Below are 19,729 nucleotides of genomic sequence, written 5' to 3'. Positions count from 1 at the left end.
TACTGGCCAGGCAGGGTGGGCTTCACAGTGAGGTGCTGGGGCGCCCAGGCCCCACCCTTATTGATCGCTGCCGCCGAGGGCCGGTCCCTCCTCTCCCACCCTCAGTCGCACACGCCCCATGCACATGCTCCCGTGTGCTGACGGCGTACCCCTGGTGCCTCCCCCCACTCCAGACCAGATGGACGGACGGACGGATGGACGGACAACACAGTGCACAGGAAACAGCAGCTTTCAATCAGATGTGGCCTGAGTCCAGTCCTGACCCTGGCCAGACCTGTCCCTGCCTGTCCCCACTGAGGACCCACCCCCCTTGGCCCCCAGCACCTCTAGGACAGAGCCTGCCCTTGTGTCCTGCCCTGAGGCCCGGTGGCCAGCCCCACCCCAGCCCCCACCCCAGCCCCTTTATAAAAAGAAGAGACAGCACCTTCCGCTGGACCTGCCCTGTAGCCACAACCTGGCCAGCCACAGGCCAGGACACCCTGGGCCTGAGGCCGCAGTCCCGCCCGGCCAGCTGGGCCTCCGCGGGGTCGGTCTGGTCTGCACAGCAGCCCTGAGTCCTGGGCGTGGCTCACAGGTGCCGTGGGCTCGGGTGCCCGTTGTGGTAGAGTTTCTGCTTCACGTGCACCATGTTCCCCGCCGGCTCCTCGAAGGGCCTGTGCGGCCTCCGGCCCAGATCCCGCAGGCTGCACAGCTTGGGCAGCCAGGCCCACGAGCCATCTGCAGGGGACAGGGCGGTCAGGCGGCCGGGCTGGCCCAGGGCTTCCCAGCGGTGGGTGGGAGGCACTCACCATAGCGCCGGCCGGCCCTCCAGGCACGCACGGCACAGTGCAGCACGCCGTCCATCCACACCAGGAACCAGCTGATGCAGAAGCCCAGCAGTAGCCCCAGCATGAGGTCGATCTCCTGCTTGGTCACATTGTCCGTCACAAAGTAGTTCTCTGAGGCGTCCACCACCGACTGGTCCCCGTCGTATGGGATCACGTAGTGGATGTGGTGCCTGCGGGCGGCAGGGCGGGCTGGCACCTCTCCCGCCAACCCTGGCCTGGCTTCCCCGGGTCCACGCTGGGCAGGCTGGGGGTCCCCGAGGCAGGTGGTGTGACTCCCACGGGGCACCTCAGGGAGTTCTTTGAAGCAATCCCCGTGCGCTGGTTGGGAAGAATCATCAGACCCGCCCCCCAGCCCCAGGCTGCCAGGCAGAACTGTCAGGGCAGGTGGGAGGCCAAGATCCTGCTGCCAGCAATGATGTCTAGGGAGGGTCTGGCTAGGGGATGTACCCCCACCCAGCACCTCCCTCTTTCCTGAGGGCCCCAGGCATGAGCCCTGGTCCACCTGCTGACTGTGGGGACTGTCGAGGCCCGGCAGAGCCCGAGGGCCAGTGCCCACCAGACCTGGTCCCTGGCCTGTATACACAGGCCAAAGAGCAGCCTATACTCCATGCCCTCGTGGTACTCCCGGCCCACCCTGGCTTCTGGTCCCTAACTTGTGCCTCCCTGCCTCACTCCGGGCTGGAGGTCTTGAGGACTCTGCCCCACAACCCATTCTTACATCCTCACCCACGTCCATCACTGCCCACTCACTGCCTGTGGGATGGACGCCAGAGTCCCTCCCCTTGAACCAGCCACACCATGCCCCCAGGAGGCACTGGGCTCTCAAGGACTGGGGCTCTGCTCTCCAAAGCCTGTAGGTGGCACTACCGCAGCTTCCTCTCTTCCTCTGGTGGCTTGCCCCAGTTCCAGGGAGCCCTCCAGCCCCAGGACTCCCAGTGGTGGCCCTGCAGGGGGAACTGGTCCCCATGACAGCAGATTTGAACATCCTAGCCGGGAAGAGGGGGTTGGTGGCCCTGGGGCCCAGAGTGCCAGGACAACATGCCCTGGTGGCACCCTCTTCTTCCCAGTCGTCCGGTCTGTGGCCCCGTCCTTTGCTCCTGCCGGCCAAACAAACCTCACGGCCACTCTCCTCCCTGCTCCCTCCATGTCTGCTGGGCGCTCAGCTGCCTGAGCGTCTCCACGTGGGATCTACAGACACCTCAAACGCGTGCTGAAAATAGCTCCTGGCTCCCCAAACCTGCTCCCCTCCTCCCCTCAACAAGCTGCAGCAGACCCTGTGGCTCTGCCCATCAGCCTTGCAGTCTTCCTGCCCAGGCCTGATCTTCCCTCCTTCCCCCACCCAGAGGGACCTTCCCCCCAAAAGAAAACTGACTCATCTTCCTTGAGCAGGGCCCATGCTGTCCACCTCCCACCCAGAGGCAGGGGAGGGGCAGCCCCCAGCCAGGCCACTCAGAACCTCTCCTGCTCTTCCTGGGGCTCAGCCCCTTCATCCACACTGGCCAGTCCCAGTAGGCAGGGCTTGGGCTGCTGGACCATGCTCCACTTGTGAGGAGTGACCAGGACTGACACCTGGCAGCTGTCACTCATCTGATCACAAGCTTAATAGACATTATCTGTCATCATGATGGAAAATCACTGATGGTTAACAGAGAACATGGGGTTGGGCCAGTCCCTGGGAGGAAATGCTTCCTGACCCATTAGGGTCCCCGGGGCACTGAATGGACTCTGACGCCCCCCAACACAGGTGGCTGGGCAGGAAACCCCCAGGAACCCTGAAAGCAGGGCCAGGCAGGGTGCCAACAACTGGGCTTGGGACTGCTGCTGGCCTGGGCATCTGCATCTCCCCCTCCACGACCCTGGGCCTCCTCCTAACTCCAGGTCCAGCCATGGAGGTGGGCGCTCAGGTCTCCCAGATGAAGGCAGAGGGGTATGCTGTGTGCACATGTGTCTGTGATAGGTACAGACATATGACCCGCCTGTGCCACACATGCTTTTCATGTGTCCACCCAGGGCCCAATGCATGTCGTGTATACACACTGGCCACATGCACAGAGCACAGTGTGTATACTGTGGACCAGCGTCCCACAATCCCACAAGCCCCACATCCATGCACTGAGCACACGCCGGCATGAGCGTGGCATGTCACACATGGATGCACATCACTCCACGTACACAGAGCCGGCCTCTCTGTGGGGTGCTGTCCTGTGCACAGATCCATGTGCACAGGCACTGACGCTGCCTGCTAATGTGCATGCTGCACAGAATTCACATACATGTCCTCTGTATGAAATTCCATGTAGAGGCATGTACGAGACACAAACGTGTATACGTTTTCTGCATGGTGTGTACACAGGTAGAATCTGTTGTGGCAGCACGTGTACATGGTGTATACATGGATACCCCACATGCAAACCTGTAATCTGCACATAGTCGCTGCACCCACACAGAGACGATCTGGCAGTCCTCTGAGCACACGGCACTGTATATTGTTCTATATACATGTACTTTCCATACACATATATATGCTGTCAATATACAAGAGTATTTTGTATGAATTTACATATCCCGTATGTAGAAATGTGTACAAAGCACATACATGTAGACACACGCAGAGACGCTCAGTGTGCATAGTGGGGCGGGGGTCTGCAATACAGGCCTCGAGTCAGCCTCCACTCTGCAGGCGCCTCTTCCACATGAGTCCACATGTGTCCTGGAGGCTACCTGAGAGGCATACACACGCCTTGGGCAAACACACTCTGAACAACGCCCTCTGTCTGCCCAGGCAGCCCTTCCGTGTGCGGCCCCAGGCAGAGCCACGCTGGGCACATCTGATGACCCATACGTGTTAAGTGTGTGTTCCCAGAGCTGAGTGTCTGGGCCAGGGCATGCACACTGTCCACCTGAGAGGGTCTCAGCTCTACCATGGGCACTGCCCACAAGCAGGGGGTGTGCCCTCGTGCCTCTCTTGCGCTGTGGGCCATGCTGGGCAGACTAGGCACACCAGGTGGCACCCAGATTTCTCAGGGAGCATGTGCCCACCAGCAACCTCTCCCACTATGTCCAGCACATGCGAGGGCACACTCGCTGTCCTGCAACATGCCTGTCTGCACCCGGAGGCATGTGACACACTGGGGGAGACATGCAACTGCCCTGGCACCCCGACCCTCCCCCCCACCCTCACATGTCCACAGAGCCTAGGAAGGGCCCTGCCAGGCAGGGTGAGGGCAGGTTCTGTGGTCGGAGTCCCATCCCCTCCTGGCTGCATGACCTTGGGTGAGTCCATCCTCTAAAACCTCTGTCCGCTTCCTCGTCTGTCCAGCAGGGACAACAGTCACCGCGGGAGGGCCTCTCTGGGATGAGTGCATGCGGTGTGTGCACTGTGTGTACGCACATGTATATGCACAGACGGTACACACATGCGCGGCTCATGAGAAGATGTTTATTTCGTACATGGACGTACAGACATGCATGGGCAGGAAGACTCCATCACTACACGTGCACGGGAGCAGAGGCCACTCAGGGGCATGTGGCAGGGGCTCACTGTGACCTTGAGCAAGCCTCAGCCCCACCCCTGCCTCAGTTCCCCCTCTCCACTCGGAGGGGCTGTGCCAGGAGCTCCTCAGTGTCGGCCCTCCCCACCTTGACCTCCTCCACCTGCCTGCCCTGGCTCACAGGAAGGTCCGCGAACACACAGCGGCGGTGAGGAGGACCGGCTGGGCTGGGCCGGGCTGGGCCGGGCCTCCACGGTGGCCACCACACTGGACACTGAGCTGTTGTTCTCCAGCCTCCAGGCCCTGGACCAGGAGGCCGGCGGCCCATTCCGCCACCCCCTGGCGGCCCTTTCTCTACAGGCTCTCTAGGGCAGGGAACGGCTGGTGGGGGGGTCCTCAGTCCCGGTTCCCGGCAGGCAGCCCCTCCCCCAGCAGCTGGTAGGCCGAGGCGGGCCCCGCGGCCTGGCGTGGCTCTGCGGCCCGCGCCGGCCCCCGGCCCCGCGGGCCCCGCGCACATGTGTGATCACGCGTGTCGTGCCCCGCGCCGGGGCGCACTCACCGGCCACAGTTGCAGTGGCAGACGCGGTCCTCGCCCCGCAGGTGCGGGAGGATGTAGTTGTGGAATCGGTCCAGCAGCGCGTTCATGTCCATCAAGCACGCGATGGCCTGGAAGAACCCATGACCGGTCAGGGCGAGGAGTGGGCCGGGCCGGAGGGCCGGGGAGGGGGCAGCGCCGCCGGGGAGGGCGCGCGGGGCGGCGGAGGGCGGCGCGGGCCGTGCGGGCCGGTAAACAAGGCGACGAGGCGGGGGAGGCGCGCGCGCGGGCGGGGCGCAGGGGGCGCGCGCGGGAAGCCCCTCCGCTCACCATCACGATCGACGCCCCCAGAATCATGAAGATCATGGTGTTCGCACTCATGGACATCGGGCGGGGCCGGGCCGGGCCGGAGCGCCGCCCCCCGGCCCCGGCGCCCCCCCGGCCCCGGCCCGATGCTGAGCCCCTGCCGCCTCCGCAGAGGTCAGCGCCGCCCGCGCGCCGCCGCAGCCCGCGGCCCGGGAGCAGGCGCGGCGCACGGCAGGACGGGCCGCTGGGGTCGCGGCAGCGGCGCGCTGCGCTCCGCCCTCGGCTACGCGCTCCGCGGTCGGCGCGGCCCCCGCCTCCTGCGCCCCGCGAGAGCTGCCTCCGCCCCGCGCGTTGTCTCCGCCCCCCCCCGCCCTCGCCGCGCGGAAGGGACGCGGGCGCCGGGCGCGTGACGCCGTGGGACCCTGCCCGACCCCGCCGCGAATGCCCCGTCCTTGGTTCCCAGGTGAGAGCCGCAGGGCAGGCTGGTTGGCTTCTGCTGCGTCGGACTGGATAGCGCCACTAGCGGGGAGGGAGGTGATGCTGGCATGCTGGCAGGAGTTGGGGGGGGCAAGGTCACCAAGGAGCCCGGAGGTCACTCAAAGCCAAGGCCACACGGTAGCAGGTAGGGCCAGAGAGCTGGGGGCGGGCTGGGGGGCAGGAAAGGCTGACTCCAGGCTCATGAATTGTGGGAGTATGGGTTCTGGCATGGTCTTGGTGTCCAGTCTGGAGGCCGTGTGTCCACAGCTCTGTTCTGGCTGCCCCCGACCCTGGGGAACCAGGCTCAGGGTCCCCAAACCCTTACCCACCGCCCAACACAAGGCTGACCCAAGGGCTCAGGAACCGCTTGCCCGGCCCAACATGACACTAGACGGCCTTTACCCTTCGTTCCAGGACCCAGAGCAGGCAGGAGGGTCATCTGGAAGTAAACCTAATTGGTGGACAGTCTTGACACCCAGGACAATTGATTGCAGCCATTGGGAGAACACCATCTTGCTGGTGTGTCCTGCCTTCAGCAGCCCCTCTCCCTCAGGAGGTCCTCAGGGGCCTATACCTCTGCAAGAGGAAGGTCTGGCCAAGAAATCAGGACAAAGCATTGACAACTAGCAGCATCTATTTATTGGGTAATTCCAGGTTCTTTTCTTTAAGATACAGCTCGTTGCTTTATTCAGATATTTGTACAATCCAGCAATTGGGGGAGAAGACAGCAAGGCAGAGCAACAGGCACACCCTAGGGCAGTGGGCGGTAACTTTTGGTAAAGAGAAGTGGGGTTGAGAATGGTCTTTAATCTGGCGGTTCTGTGTACCTTTTCATCCTATATGTACAGTCCATACACCTTCCACCAAGAATGCCTCCAAGTAAAGACACTTGGGAGGAGGAGCCTGAAGGAGGTGGAGCTCAGTAGAAGCAGACTGTGTGCAGGAAGGCCCTGCCACTCTTCTCCTCGAACTCCTGCAGCAGCTCGTCAATCTCATTCTCCATGTCTTCCGTGTGCTGGATCTGCAAAGAGCATAACCCTGAGCAAGGGGCACCTCCCCTGCCCATGCCCAGAGCCACAGACACCAGGCCTCCAGGACGGAGCATCCTGACCCTAACTCTACCTGGCGGCGCCTTGCTGTGGAGGGGCCTCTGCACTGAGCACATCAGAACCCTAGGCTGGGAGGAGCATAGAGCAGGTTCAGAATTTTGGTTTGGGGCAGGTTTGGGGACCCAGCCTGGTGCTTCAGCACACTCTTTGGCCAGTGAGTCCTCAACTTGCAAGACAAGAGGGCAAGGAAGGTACCTCCCCAAAGTCACTGAGCAGGGAAGCTGGTCGTGTTCCCAGTTGGGGCACACCTGAGACACCAAGAGCCTTGCTCCTGGTTGTGAGAATCATAAATGCAGGCATGGACTGCCAAAGGCACCCTAATGAAGAACCCCTTCCCTAAAGTGAGGCAGGCTGGCACCGGAGCACAGCTGCCCTGGCATGATGGCTGGTCTCCCTAGTCCCCTAGCTAGCCCCCGTGACTCGGCTGACGACGTGGCCCAAGGAGAAGTTGCAGGCACAACTTCTGGGACATGTCTTGCTCTTCAGCTTGCTCTTGCATACAGACTAGGTCATAAGCATAACTACTGGAGCTCCAGCAACCACAATGGGTCACAGGGCAGGCTGGGAATGGAGGCTGTGCCAAGCTGAGCATCCAGAGGGCAGGAACCTGGGTCCCACACAGCAAATGGACTCCCAGCCCAGTATCTACTGACCTCTCTTGGCTAAGCCATCATTTCCTACACACACAGCTCCCAAAGGGCACAAGATAAGACCAGGCACACAGCTCTCCCTCTGGGAAGGTCCCATCAGAGGCTGCAGAAGCCATTGAGTGCTAGGAGAATACCCAGGGGTCACAGGAAAGGACAGATGTCTGGCCTGACAAGGCCAAAGGGCAGAGGACACAGGTTCCTGCCCATCTGCTGCAGAAGTACCTTGGGGGTGCACTTCTGACCCCACCCGAACCTGGAGTGCCATGGGTTCTGCTGGCCACTTAGGAACTAAGATCCAGCACAGGGGAGAGGTGAGGCACCCCATCTTCAGAAGGGCCTGCGTGCTGGGGGCTCTTGCTGGACACAGCTGTCTTCACATGCTTCTGTCAGATGAACCAGAACACCAGGGTGGGTGCTTCAGCCAAAGCAGCGTGGTTAGATCTCAGTTCTGTGCATGCCTGTTTTTGCTGACATTTCAGCACTGGCTGTAACTGGACCTGGAACTGAGCCACGCAGCCATGGCGAGCCATGGGAAGCCCCTGCCCTGTCCTGGGCAGGAGGAGAGGGCCTTGCCTCTTCTTGGCAGGGACAGCTCAGACAGAAACTGGTACTTACACACTGGCAGAGCTCACAGATGAGGAAGGCTCCCAGGGTGGCTTCCTCATGGTTGTCTTGGATGTCCACATTGACCACGTGCACTGGCTGACAGGTCTCTTGCTCTCTGGAGTTCAGATCTGGTTGGGACAAAGTGACACAGATGTCAGAGGTTCTCAACAGGAAGCAGGTGGCAGATGTGCTGGAGTACTGGGCCTTGCATTGCTTGGTCTCCTGAACTTGAGGGTTTGTACAACTGAGGATACAGCAGCCAGGCAGGCCCAGGGACTTTACCTGAGGAAGAACCTCATGAGAGAGAGGCCATGATTCAAACAAAATGCAATCCAAGGCCTTCTCTTGCCCAGCCTGTCCTTGCATCTCCGTGCCAGGCATCTTTTGGTTAGGTCAGCAGCCATGTGGGTGGTTTTGCTCTGGTGAACTTTAGCATAAGGGCCACAAACACCTGCCCTTACCCACTTTCCTGTTCCTTTCCTTGGTCACCCTGCCCATCACCACAGGGCTGTGCAGGTCAGTGGGGAAGCACCCACTGTCCCCTGCTATTACCTCAGAGCCCATAGCTGGCCTGCCTCTGCAGGAGCCAACAATCAGCAGCCCTGTGCCCAGTGCACAGCTCCCATGCATGCAGGGCCAACCTGGCTGGCAGGTGGCACACAGCCCTGCTTATGACTCTGCCCGTGGCCACAGGCCTTGCTCTCACCTTCCACCACCTGGTCGTAGACCCGCTCTTCACAGGTGAGGATCAGGTCAAACAGGTCCTTGCAGTTCTGGAACCTTTCTGGACGAGGCTTGATTCTCTTATTTCTGTCCAACATGTGTAAAATGCCATTCTGTGTATAGCTAGATGCTTGAGTTAAGGAGCTCTAGATAAAGCCTGTTCAACCTAAATGTGCCGGGGTTGCAGCCCTTCCTGCTTGTGGCCCCTAGGGTCAGCAGGGTCCTAGAATGGGCTGTACCAAAGCCATTAGTCCTAGAAGAGGCAGGGTCACCCGAGAGAGGGTCACTCTTGGAAGCCCCAAGCTCTGCAGCCCTGCACCAGCCAGCCCCATCATTCTGACCCAACCCTTGGGCAGAAGCAGAGGCCTATGCCCACCCCTGCCCGGGAGGCATTCCTCACTGTCACATGGAGCCCCCTTTTGCGCTGTCCTTCAGCATTAGCTGCAGTGTTTTGGTGACTTTCCCCTTCTGCTCTAACCCCCATCCTAGAGTGCAGTGCTTGTTCCCTCTGAAACTGGAGCCTCAGCAGAGGCAGCCCAACCAGTCCCAGGTGCAGCTTAGTCATGTCAAGAAAAACATCTGGAAACCCCTGGTTTCCAAAAGGAAGTTTCAGTAGCAGGAAGGCCTGGAAAACCCTTGACAGAATCAACAGGTGAGATGTCCAGGAGAAAGCAGCTACAATCCAAGTGGAGACAGAGACAACAAAGGCCTAACAAGGCCCAGGAAGTATGCAGCGCCCAGTTAAGCCCAAGGGGACAGTAAAGGAGTTGGACCCATAGCCCTCCCAGGTCCACCATGCTTGAGGCAGGGCGGTTCCAACCCCCAAATGGTGCCTGATTTCAGGGGCCTGCAGGGCAAGAACTTACTATGGAGCCCTTGTTCTAAGGGCTCATCTGCACCACTGCATTGAGGGCAAGCACCTTGTTAATTATTTTTAGCAAACTTGACTATTCAGAAATTCTAGGGGTTTTGCTGCTGGTAGTGAAACCCAGGACTAGGTATGTGTTCTTCCACTGAGCTACACCTAGGCCCAAAGTTTAGGAATTCTGAGTGATACATTTAGTTATCAACTTATTTAAACAAGCCCATAGCTTAAAACTTTTTTTTTTTTTTTTTTTGAGAGAGAGAGAGAGAGAGAGAGAGGGGAGAGAGAGAGAGAATTTTCAATATTTATTTTTCAGTTCTCGGCGGACACAACATCTTTGTTGGTATGTGGTGCTGAGGATTGAACCTGGGCCACACGCATGCCAGGCGAGTGCGCTACCGCTTGAGCCACATCCCCAGCCCTTAAAACGTAATTCTTATCTCTGGAGAATAAAAACAGCTTTTATTTATTATTACTACTACTAGTAGTAGTAGTACTGGAGATTGAGCCCATGGGTGCTCTACCACTGTGCTACACTCCACACCCCTATTTTTTATTTTGGGATGTTTTGTTAAATTGCAGAGGCTGCCCTCAAACTAGTGATCCTACTGCCTCAGGTCTAGAATCACTGGGATTACAGATGTGCATCACCACGCCCAGCTCAAAATAGCTTTTAGTGTTGTAAGTGGTTGGGCTATGGTTATACCTCAGTGGTAGAGGGCCTGCCCTGCATGTCTGAGGCAATGGGCACAATTCTCAGCACCACATGTAAATAAATAAAATAAAGGTCCACTGGCTACTAAAAAAAAAAAAATGTATAAGTGATCAATCTAAGCAGTTTAACTTCCAAAGACAGCTGACCATGACCTGCTAGGTGTTTCTGGTTCCCAACATCTTCAGCTGCTCCTGGACTGGGCTGTTGCCCTGGATCCAGATCTCTGATAGGCAATGCTGCCCAAGTAGCTCTGCTACTATACTTACACCCATTATTGCAGAACCAAAGCCATCAAAGGCTCGGAAGCGAGCCCCTGAAGGTATGTGGAAGGAAACCAGCTTGAGAAAGGCCCAGTGTGACTTCCAGGACATGGGCATAGGAGACAAGCCCACAGGAGGGACACAGGCAGGGCCCAGGTGTGTGGAGGCAGCTGTAGGGCAAGCTCTTCTTGCGCCTGGTCTCTACAGTCCTGCCACCTGGACAGCAGGGCTCTCTCTGGTGGGCTGCCCTGAGGCAGTGATGCTGTCGGCATGCTCCTCCACCAGGTCTGCAAGGTCTCCCAGGAGCCCTTAAAGAATTTCCTTCCTCCTTAACCTATTGCCTAAATATTTACACAATATTTCATTGTGCGGCAACAATCATGTCGTTAAGGAGAAAATGTCTAGTTTAGGGGTCAAAGTGGAGGCCACATTTATTTAATGGGAAGTATTGTTACCTTGATAATAATAAATTCAGCCAGCTCCTGGCAAATAGAGAGAGGCAAAGCTGAGGCGGATTCTGCAAGTCCTGTAGGATGCCTGCGAGGAGCCTAAGGAGCACATTTGCCCAAGTCTACCTTAAGCTCACTTCAGGTCCCACAGGAACAATAAGTGCAGGTAAGGAAGAAAAGGGTGTACAAGCCAGGCATGGTGGGGCAAGCCTGTTATCCCAGCGGCTTGGGAGGCTGAGGCAGGAGGATGATGAGTTAAAAGCCAGCCTCAGGGGCTGGGGTGGTAGCTCAATAGTAGAGTGCTCACTTAGCATGCATGAGGCACTGGGTTCCATCCACGGCACCACATAAAAACAAACTAATGTATCCACCTTAAAAAAAAAAACTAAGATACATAAATAAATATTTAAAAAAAAAAAAAAGCCAGCCTCAGAAATTTAGCATGGCCCTGTCTTTAAATAAAATATAAAAAAGGCTGTGGATATGGCTTAGAGGTTGAAAGCTTCTGGCTTCAATCCCTGGTACCAAAAAAAAAAAAAAAAAAAAAAAGAAAATTTTTTTTTTTAAAAAAGGGTGTACAAGTAAGAACTGAGTGTAACCAAGACAGTTTGTTGTTGGAATAAAGGCCAAAGTGAGGCAGCTCTGACAAGGTTTCATGGAGAGATGCCCACTGAGCCAAGGGCCACCAGGGAGCGCACCCTGTCAGCTACGAATCTGGGGAAGACAAGGTCTACACAGCTCTGAGGGCGAGCACTGACAAATGCAGGCACCTGTAATGGCAGACTCACCACTAACCCACCAAGACAAAAGCAGAGTCCACCTGGCACCAGGGGCAGGGGTCACTAACATGGCACTCCCCACCACTGGGGTCCAGGGCCCTAGAGCACTCCAGGGCAGCAATCACAGGAAGACCCTGGTTGGAAAGGACAGTCTGTGTCTCCACATTCAGAAAGAAGCATCAAGCCCGTTGGCACCCAACTTGAAGTGAATACCTAGGTTCTTCTGCAGTGCTGGAGATTGAGCCTCAATCTGAGCTCAAGGCAGCCGCACTACCAGAGCTGCACCCCTAACTCAGGTTAACACACTTCTAAGAAGTAAAACCACACCACTGGGCATAAAAAATGGGTTCAGGGGGCTGGGGATGTGGCTCAAGCGGTAGCACGCTCGCCTGCCATGCGTGCGGCCCGGGTTCGATCCTCAGCACCACATACAAACAAAGATGTTGTGTCCGCCGAGAACTAAATAAATAAATATTAAAAATTCTCTCTCTCTCTCTCTCTCTCTCTCTCTCCTCTCTCACTCTCTCTTTAAAAAAAAAAAAAAAAATGGGTTCAGGGGGCAGACACACAGGTTGAGGTCAGGGTGGGGCAGCCCACTCTTCCAGCCCATGCTGCATATGACCTGGTAACTGAAAAGAGCTGCCACCTACCAACGCCTTGGCCTCAGTAAGAAAGAAAGGAATGGCCCCTGAAAGTGTGGGGCTAGTGCTCACCCAACATGGAGAGGGAAGACTCCTGACCAAGCCCCGGAAGCTTTAGGAAGGCCGAGGGAAGTCTGCCATAGTGTTTGACCCCAGTAGCTCAATCTAGATCACGGAGTGAGGTTCTGAAGGTTGGGAGCTGTGCGCTCTGGCCCTCCTCTGTTTGCAGAGGAGACAACAGGGACCATCATCCAGCTTTCTCCTGAACAGACAGCACCTTACACTGCCCCTGGCAGCCTTCAGAGAGGACCCTGCCTGGCCTGGGAGGTTGTGGGAAGCAAGGCTCCCACTAGGTTCACTCTGAGAGCCCCAAGACTTTAAATGTTATCTTGATAACAATAAATTCAGGATTATTCAAAAATTCTCAGGATTATTTAAAAATTCCTTTACCACCAGAAAAATAAGTCAAGCCTTCCAGTCCATGCATGCACCCTTCAACACCTGTGCTCGGTAGATACTAATGGTACAGTGAGGAGAGCCAGGGGACACCAAAGGTAGAACTGGAGCTCTTCGGGGGCTTTCCTCAAAAAAAAGAAAAGAAATAGAATAAACAAAAAGAAGAGCAGCAGCCTTAGGAGAGATTTCTTCAGCCTCACAGGTCACAGGACTGCCAACATACTGCCATGCATCCCCTGGGTGCTCCAAGTCCATAGAACTAGAAGACAGGCTGACACGTCACAGGCCCACTTCCAGGGTCGTTCAGCAGGATCGTTCAGCACCCATCATCTGAATATTTGCTCTTTTACTGAGTCCACATACCTCTTCAGTTCTAATTCAACTTTAAAGCTGACATCAAACTTGGCCGTAACCACCAGTGAAGCTAAAGGACTTAACACTCGAGCGTTTCACCACAGGGAAGCTGACTTCCAGTCACCCTGTTGGACATCAACTGTGGGCTCCTTGTGCTCAGCAGTTGCAAGCACCCATCGAATGGGAGTAGAACTGGCCACCCCAGAACCCACAAGGGGCTGACCTTCCAGCCTGTACTGAGTGGGGTACCTTATCAGAACACCTGCTCGAGACAGCCAGACCTGCAGGCCCACGCCGTCTAAGCGGACGAGATGCTCATGGTCTGCCGGTAAGACACCAGCCCTGAAACTCACTAGCTGCTGGTACCAGCACAGGACTCAGTCCAAGTTCTCAGCTGGGTCTAGTCACCTGCTGGAGCCTTGGAGGTTCATTCTGCCATGGCCACACTCAGAGCAGAGATCACCTACAGAGGAAGGCTGAAGGAGAGGAGAGAGCCAAGAACAAAGCAGGCAGGGAACCATTGCTCTGCCAGCGTCTCAACCGTCCTTGTAGCTGACCATTCCCCAAACTGTCACACTTAATCCAGGATTCTATTTTCTGGCACAATAACAAATCCAATCATGTGGATGAGTCTGCAGGTTTGCACAAGGAATCCACTTTGTGCATGTGCCTTCCCAACCAGGGACAAGTCAAAGAACCTGCAATTCTGAATCTTATTCGTCACACCTTCAACTTTGATCAAATTAAGATATAGGGGCTGGGTTTCAATGGTAGTGCACTTGCCTAGCATGTGTGAAGCACTGAGTTCGATTCTCAGTACCACAAATAAATAAAATAAAGATCTATCAAAAAAAAAAAAAAAAAAAAGGGCACAAAGTAGAATTCCTAAGTGGGAGCCCACTAGGAATTCCCCTGGGGGAAAGAATTCTCAAAAAGCAGGACTCAGAAATGGTACTCCACTACTATCAGTCATGTTTTAACAAAACTTGTGGGGCTCAGTGTCAACACCATCAGCCTGACTAGCCCTCATTAAACACAAACCCACAGGCTGGGGATATCACTCAGTTGGTAGGGTGCTTGCCTTGCATGCTCAAGGCACTGGATTCAATCCCCAGCACCACAAAAAAAAAAAAAAAAAAAAAAAAAAAAAACACAAGCACTAGTCTCTGGCCCTTTTGACTCAAGGGGATTCTGCATGGGAACTCCATGTTAGTGAAATGGCCACATCACCAGCTCATGCATGCTCCCCGAAGGGCTGGCAACAGGAAGCAAAGCACTGTAGCCTCACCATCTTCCAAGAACAGCTGCAGACTGTGGGCCACAGTGGCTGCAGGAAGTGCAAACAGCATCACTGTCACAACAAGGGTTTAATTCAGGTGGAAAAACAAAAACAAAAGTTAGGAAGATGACGGGCAGCACATTCATTCCAAGTATATGACCCATAGCTCTATAAAGCCTCTGTCAGCTGCCCTGGGCCCCGTGGGAGAACGAGGGGATCCTACAGGCAAGCAGCAAAGGTACAAGGCAAGGCATCACAAAAGCTGACGACAGCCTATTCCCAAATCACAAGAACAGCAAAGCAGGGCTGGGGTTGTGGCTCAGAGGTAGAGCACTCACCTAGTGTGAGGCACTGGATTCGATCCTTAGCACCACTTAAAAACTAAATAAATAAAGATATCGTGTCCACCTATACCTAAAACATAAATATTTACAAATAAAATAGTAAAGCATTTTTTTAAAAGGGCTCGGGTTGGCCTTAAACTTATGATCTTCCTACCTCAGCTACCTAAGCAGTGGGATTATGGACATTCACCATTGCAGTTATTTTTATTAGGCCAAAATCAATGAAAGATGAAAAGCAGAGAAATCAGTATAGCTCGAACAATTTACTATACACATTAATACAACCAAATGCTACCCACACACTCAATTTCCCGAAGCACAACTCCTGAGCTCGACACCCTGAGGCAGTGCCCTCCCAAGCCTGGTGGTGGCCAAGAGGAGGGCAGCTGTTCCTACCAGGTTCCTTCCCTCTGCCACCTGGCCAGAGCCAGCATTTGCAACAAGGATCTTGCTGAACAGGCTCCAAGGACCCTATCCCAACATCTCCTGTTTACACTTTATATGAACAAAGAAACTGCGGTGCAAAGACCCCCACCCCTAAGAGATGGCATGTCCCACCCAGTGCACTCAGAAGGGTGGCCTCCTGACAGATGTGCTCCCACCCTGGGCATCTGACCTTCTCCACACACCTGCCAGTGGAAGCAGGTTGAGTGTCAGACCTCCACTGATAAAACAAACACAACTCTATATATTCACTGAGAGACTCCATCCCAAACTGGAGGTTTCCTCCATTCCATCAATTCTGCGTACACAAGGAAGGCTGATGCCAACCTGGTGTGCAAAAAGCTCCCTGGGGATGCTTCTTGAGTGCTCTGCTGCTCAGGGTAGACAGGCCACTCCTCACCCTGGCCAAAGTGGGCATGGCACAGTAGTAGTAGCTCTGAGCATGCTCATCTCAAGCTTGTCCACACCAGGATCTGTGCAAGAGGTCAGGAGTCCCCATGGAGTCAGAGAGTTATCAGGAATGGAGAACAGGCAGAGGAGTCCCGGTGTCCTATACTAGCTCCCTCCTGCTCAGGAACCTGGAGGCACCGGCAACAGAGCCAAAGGGTAGGAACCAGTCTTGGGCTATCTTTTCCAGTGGGGCCCACACACCATGTGAGGAAGGTTGTGGTGTCTACTTTAGGACTTGAACTGTGCCAGGAACACCAGGTATGTCTGTCTATAGCCCGCATCTTTCAGCACCAGGGAAGGCGAACTGACCTGGAAGTGACCACGGCTTCCCTGAAGTCAGCTTGAAGCTTAAAGCGGACTGATTACAAGATAGTTTTGACAAATATAAGGGCGCTGTAATACACTATCTAATTATGTTAAGATTTAAGGGGCTGGGGATGTGGCTCAAGCGGTAGCGCTCGCCTGGCATGCATGCGGCCCGGGTTCGATCCTCAGCACCACATACCAACAAAGATGTTGTGTCCGCCGAGAACTAAAAAATAAATATTGAAAATTCTCTCTCTCTCTCCTCTCTCACTCTCTCTTTAAAAAAAAAAAAAAAAAAAAAAAAAAAAGATTTAAGTGGCATACCACCAGGTCCCTTTAGCCCTAGCTTCTTAAGAGGCTGAGTGAGACAGGAGGCCCTCTGTAGCCCAGAGTGTTCAAGGCCAGTCTGGGAAACATAGCAAGATATAACCTCAAAAAGAAAACAAACAAAAAAAATAGATTTTGTTTTTTGGGGGCTCGGGATCAAACCCAGGGCCATGTGCATACTAAGCAGACATTCTACTGCTGAGCTATACCACAAGCCCCCAGTAGATATTTAAACAACAAAAATGGTAGATCACTGCTGGTTCAAATAAGGAAAACACTACATTTATTTAAAAATTTCAGGAAAACACAGAAAAAGTAATAAAATTTTAACAAAGAAATTGGCTCATTAAGAAATAAAAGAATAAATTAAGCCAGGCATGGTAGCTCATGCCTGTAATCCCAACAACTAGAGAGGCTGAAGCAAGAGGATCACAAGCTGAAGACCAGCCTCAGCAATTCAGCAAGACTCTTTGCAATTTAGCAAGACCCTGTCTCAAAATAAAAAATAAAAAGGGCTGCAAATGTTGCTCAGTGGTAAAGTATCTCTGGGTTCAAGACCCAGCATTAAAAAAAAAAAAAAAAAGGTTTAAAGAAACAAAAAATATAGCTCTGCGTGGTGGTGCACACCAAATAATCCCAACAACTCAGGAGGCCAAGGCAGGAGGACTGCAAGTTCAAGGCCAGCCCCAGCAATTTAGTGAGGCCCTAAGCAATTCAGCAAGATTGTCTCTGAAGAAAATATAAAGAAGGGGTAGAGATGTGGTTCCGTGGTAAAGCACCTATGGGTTCAATCCCCAGTACCAAAATAGAAAGGAAATACAATGGAAAATACTATCTTTTGTTTGACATACTCAGCCCTCTCTCCACTGTTTAGGGTTGGCATCATTATATGCCTCAAAGAAAAAGAAACTTAGCATTGAGTCAGTTTCAGTAAAACCTACCTAACCTTTTAAACTTTCCTTCAGAACAGGTCTTAAATTGTCCTAAGTAGTTCAAACCCAGATAACCCTGTGCTGCAGCAGGTAGACAGATGGAGGCCTCAACATGACCAGCACAGCACCATGCCCCTTGCACAGAGGTGTGTGGCTGGGCAGATGCCGCCTGGGCCATCACCTAAGTAGCATCCTGCTGGCCAGCAGGGGCCTGGGGCAGGGCTTGGGACTTCCACTAGTGCTGGAGATATATGTGCACTCTGGGTTAAAGGTAAAACACTACACTCATTGTTTTTTTCCCCCAGAAGATCCTAATTATTTTTTTATTTTGGGTTTATTACCCCCCCCCCCAAAAAAAAAAGAAAAAAATAATTTTCAGAGGCAACCTTCAGAGAAAAAGCCAAAAGCATCTACAGGACAAAAACACTCAGTTGGTAGAGTGCTTTCCTCACATGCATAAAGCACTGGGTTCGATCCCCAGCATCACACACACACACAAAAAAGTTAAGCACAGTGCAAGTGCGCTCCGCTGTAGAATGCTGTGTGCCCAAAGGTGGACTGCCTAAAGAAAAAGGGAAGAGCACATCCACAGGAGTTGTGGTCACAGCAGTCCCCACAGGGCTGCTCCTGGGGACCTAGGCAGTAAGGGCCTTTAAAGGAAAGCTGACAGTGAAACAAGGCCGACCTCAGCAGACAACAAAGCTGAGCTGAGTGCATTGAGCAAGAAAGAGGGATGCTGGCCTTCCCCAAGCCTGTCCTCCAGGCCTGGCCACACTCAAGATAGGGCCCCTCGGTACTGAAGCGCCAAGAACACCAAAAGCATGTCTGGGCAAGAGCTTTCCCTGACAGATTTTGAATGTTTCTCTTTGGGGTGATGATGCACCTGGAGTGCTGAATGGGGCTGGGATGGCACTCAGCTGCCTTCACCTGCACCAGAGAGATTCTTAGGGCTCACAGGCAGCTCGCACAGGGGAACTCTTGATGTTCACAAGTGGAGCATCTGGCTCCTAGTGCACTTGCAAGGCAAGCTCACAGCCAGGCAAGACAAAGCCCAGTGGGATGATGCCACGTGGCTGCTGAGACCCTTGGCAAGCCACAGGTGGGGTGCAGAGTCATTCAGAAGAGAGGTGCCCATCACTGCCAAAATGATGCAGGTGGCACAAAGAACTGTGCGCTGGCCCATTGTGTAATGTGGAAACGCTGTGCCAAAAGCAGAATGTCGGTCACTGAGACATTAGAGCAACTCTCTGGCTCCCCTGGTGTCAACGCTCTCAATCCCATGGCCACACCATTCCCTGACCACCACAGCTCCTAATAGCTTCCACTGCCCTTCCTCTTAATCAAATTCCTGAAGGAGCCACATTCCTTCACAGAAGGGTGGGTACTGTCCTAGAGCCCTTTGCTGGCTCCTCTCCCCAGCAGGCCTGGAGAGCCTGGCCCTTACGAAAGGGGACACAGGTGTGAAGCCCTGCTACAGCAAACTGGGTGGCCGTGCCACACTAGACAAGAGGGCCAGCTGTCCTCTCATGGCCAAGTGGTGGACGATACAGGAATCTTGGAGGCTTCCCACCTCTCCCCAGACACCAAAACACTGCACATAGGGTCACATTAGTGCCTTAAACAGTTAAGGCCTCGAAAGCCAGGCTGGAGCTCAGCTGGCCTGTTTCCAGGATGGGTGCTTAAGTCACACAGGACATGATGCCACTGAGAAGGAGTGCTGCAGGAACATGCTGCATGGGCTGCAGCTCAGCACAGCACAGCAAGAAGAGAAAGACCAGTGTTTGGGTGGCTGGAGTAGGCCATGACATCCTGGACAAGGGAGGCCAATTATGTCTATGCAGGTGGGAGACAGCACCCACTCTCCATCCCTGGGACACAAGAGGGCTGGGCACCTATGGAGGGAGAATGCAGATGGTCAAGGGCATCAACATCATTAAGCAAAGAGCCATCAGCTCCTGTCCCTTTGGGAGGGCTACTACACCAAAAGCTCGGAAACAATGACTACCTGAAGTAAATTCATCTTGATGAGCAGTATTTTCCTGTGGGACAGGCTGCATAAGCTTGAAGAGCCACTAGGCACTCAGCTGCAACTGGTGTTCAACACGGTGCCTCGGACGCTGTGGCCAGGAGGTCTGCCCCATCTACAATGGCCTTGTGCCTCCTGTCCCCAGGAACTGAGAAACTGTCAGCATTACCTTATACTTAATGGACAGGCAGTGTGGCAATATCATGTCCAGACTCAGCAACCACCTTAGTCAATAAGCTCTGTTCAACTTCTGACCTCTGATCAGATGAGATGAGCAGGCAAACACCACCTCTGACCTCACCCAAAACACCCAAGACCAGAGTTTTTTCTTCAGGGATGAGTGTTTTTACAAAACCTTGAAGTCAATGTGCAGGCAAA

At 54.3% G+C, this 19,729-nt stretch overlaps 2 protein-coding genes and 1 long non-coding RNA gene across 3 annotated transcripts in view; 1 reads left to right on the top strand and 2 right to left on the bottom strand.

Annotated features, from left to right (window-relative positions):
• Positions 1-20: 20 nt before the first annotated feature.
• TMEM240 (transmembrane protein 240) lies at positions 21-5,501 on the bottom strand. Its single transcript, XM_081308732.1, has 4 exons — positions 5,184-5,501; positions 4,878-4,984; positions 789-997; positions 21-717 (listed from the first exon to the last, which is right to left on the bottom strand). Exons 1-4 carry the CDS (start codon positions 5,238-5,240, stop codon positions 569-571), a joined length of 522 nt encoding a protein of 173 aa, XP_081164858.1. The 5' UTR covers positions 5,241-5,501; the 3' UTR covers positions 21-568.
• Positions 5,502-5,541: 40 nt separating this feature from the next.
• LOC308657207 lies at positions 5,542-6,490 on the top strand. The gene is made up of 2 exons (XR_014023884.1): positions 5,542-5,622; positions 6,051-6,490. It is a non-coding gene; the product is annotated as an uncharacterized lncRNA (long non-coding RNA).
• Positions 6,253-19,729, bottom strand: part of SSU72 (SSU72 homolog, RNA polymerase II CTD phosphatase) — a 27,385-nt gene continuing 13,908 nt past the window's right edge. The window contains exons 3-5 of the mRNA XM_081308733.1: positions 8,708-8,847; positions 8,011-8,129; positions 6,253-6,657 (exon numbers count right to left, since the gene is read on the bottom strand). Of these exons, the coding sequence (XP_081164859.1) occupies positions 6,556-6,657; positions 8,011-8,129; positions 8,708-8,847 (361 nt within the window). The 3' untranslated portion in view covers positions 6,253-6,555. The remainder of the gene's footprint in view (positions 6,658-8,010; positions 8,130-8,707; positions 8,848-19,729) is intronic.

The sequence above is a fragment of the Spermophilus citellus genome (genome assembly GCF_964194105.1).
Source record: "Spermophilus citellus genome assembly, chromosome: 9".
NCBI classification, from domain to species: Eukaryota; Metazoa; Chordata; class Mammalia; order Rodentia; family Sciuridae; genus Spermophilus; species Spermophilus citellus.
Note: the sequence above shows the minus strand (reverse complement) of the source record. Positions and strands in the feature narration are given on the sequence as shown.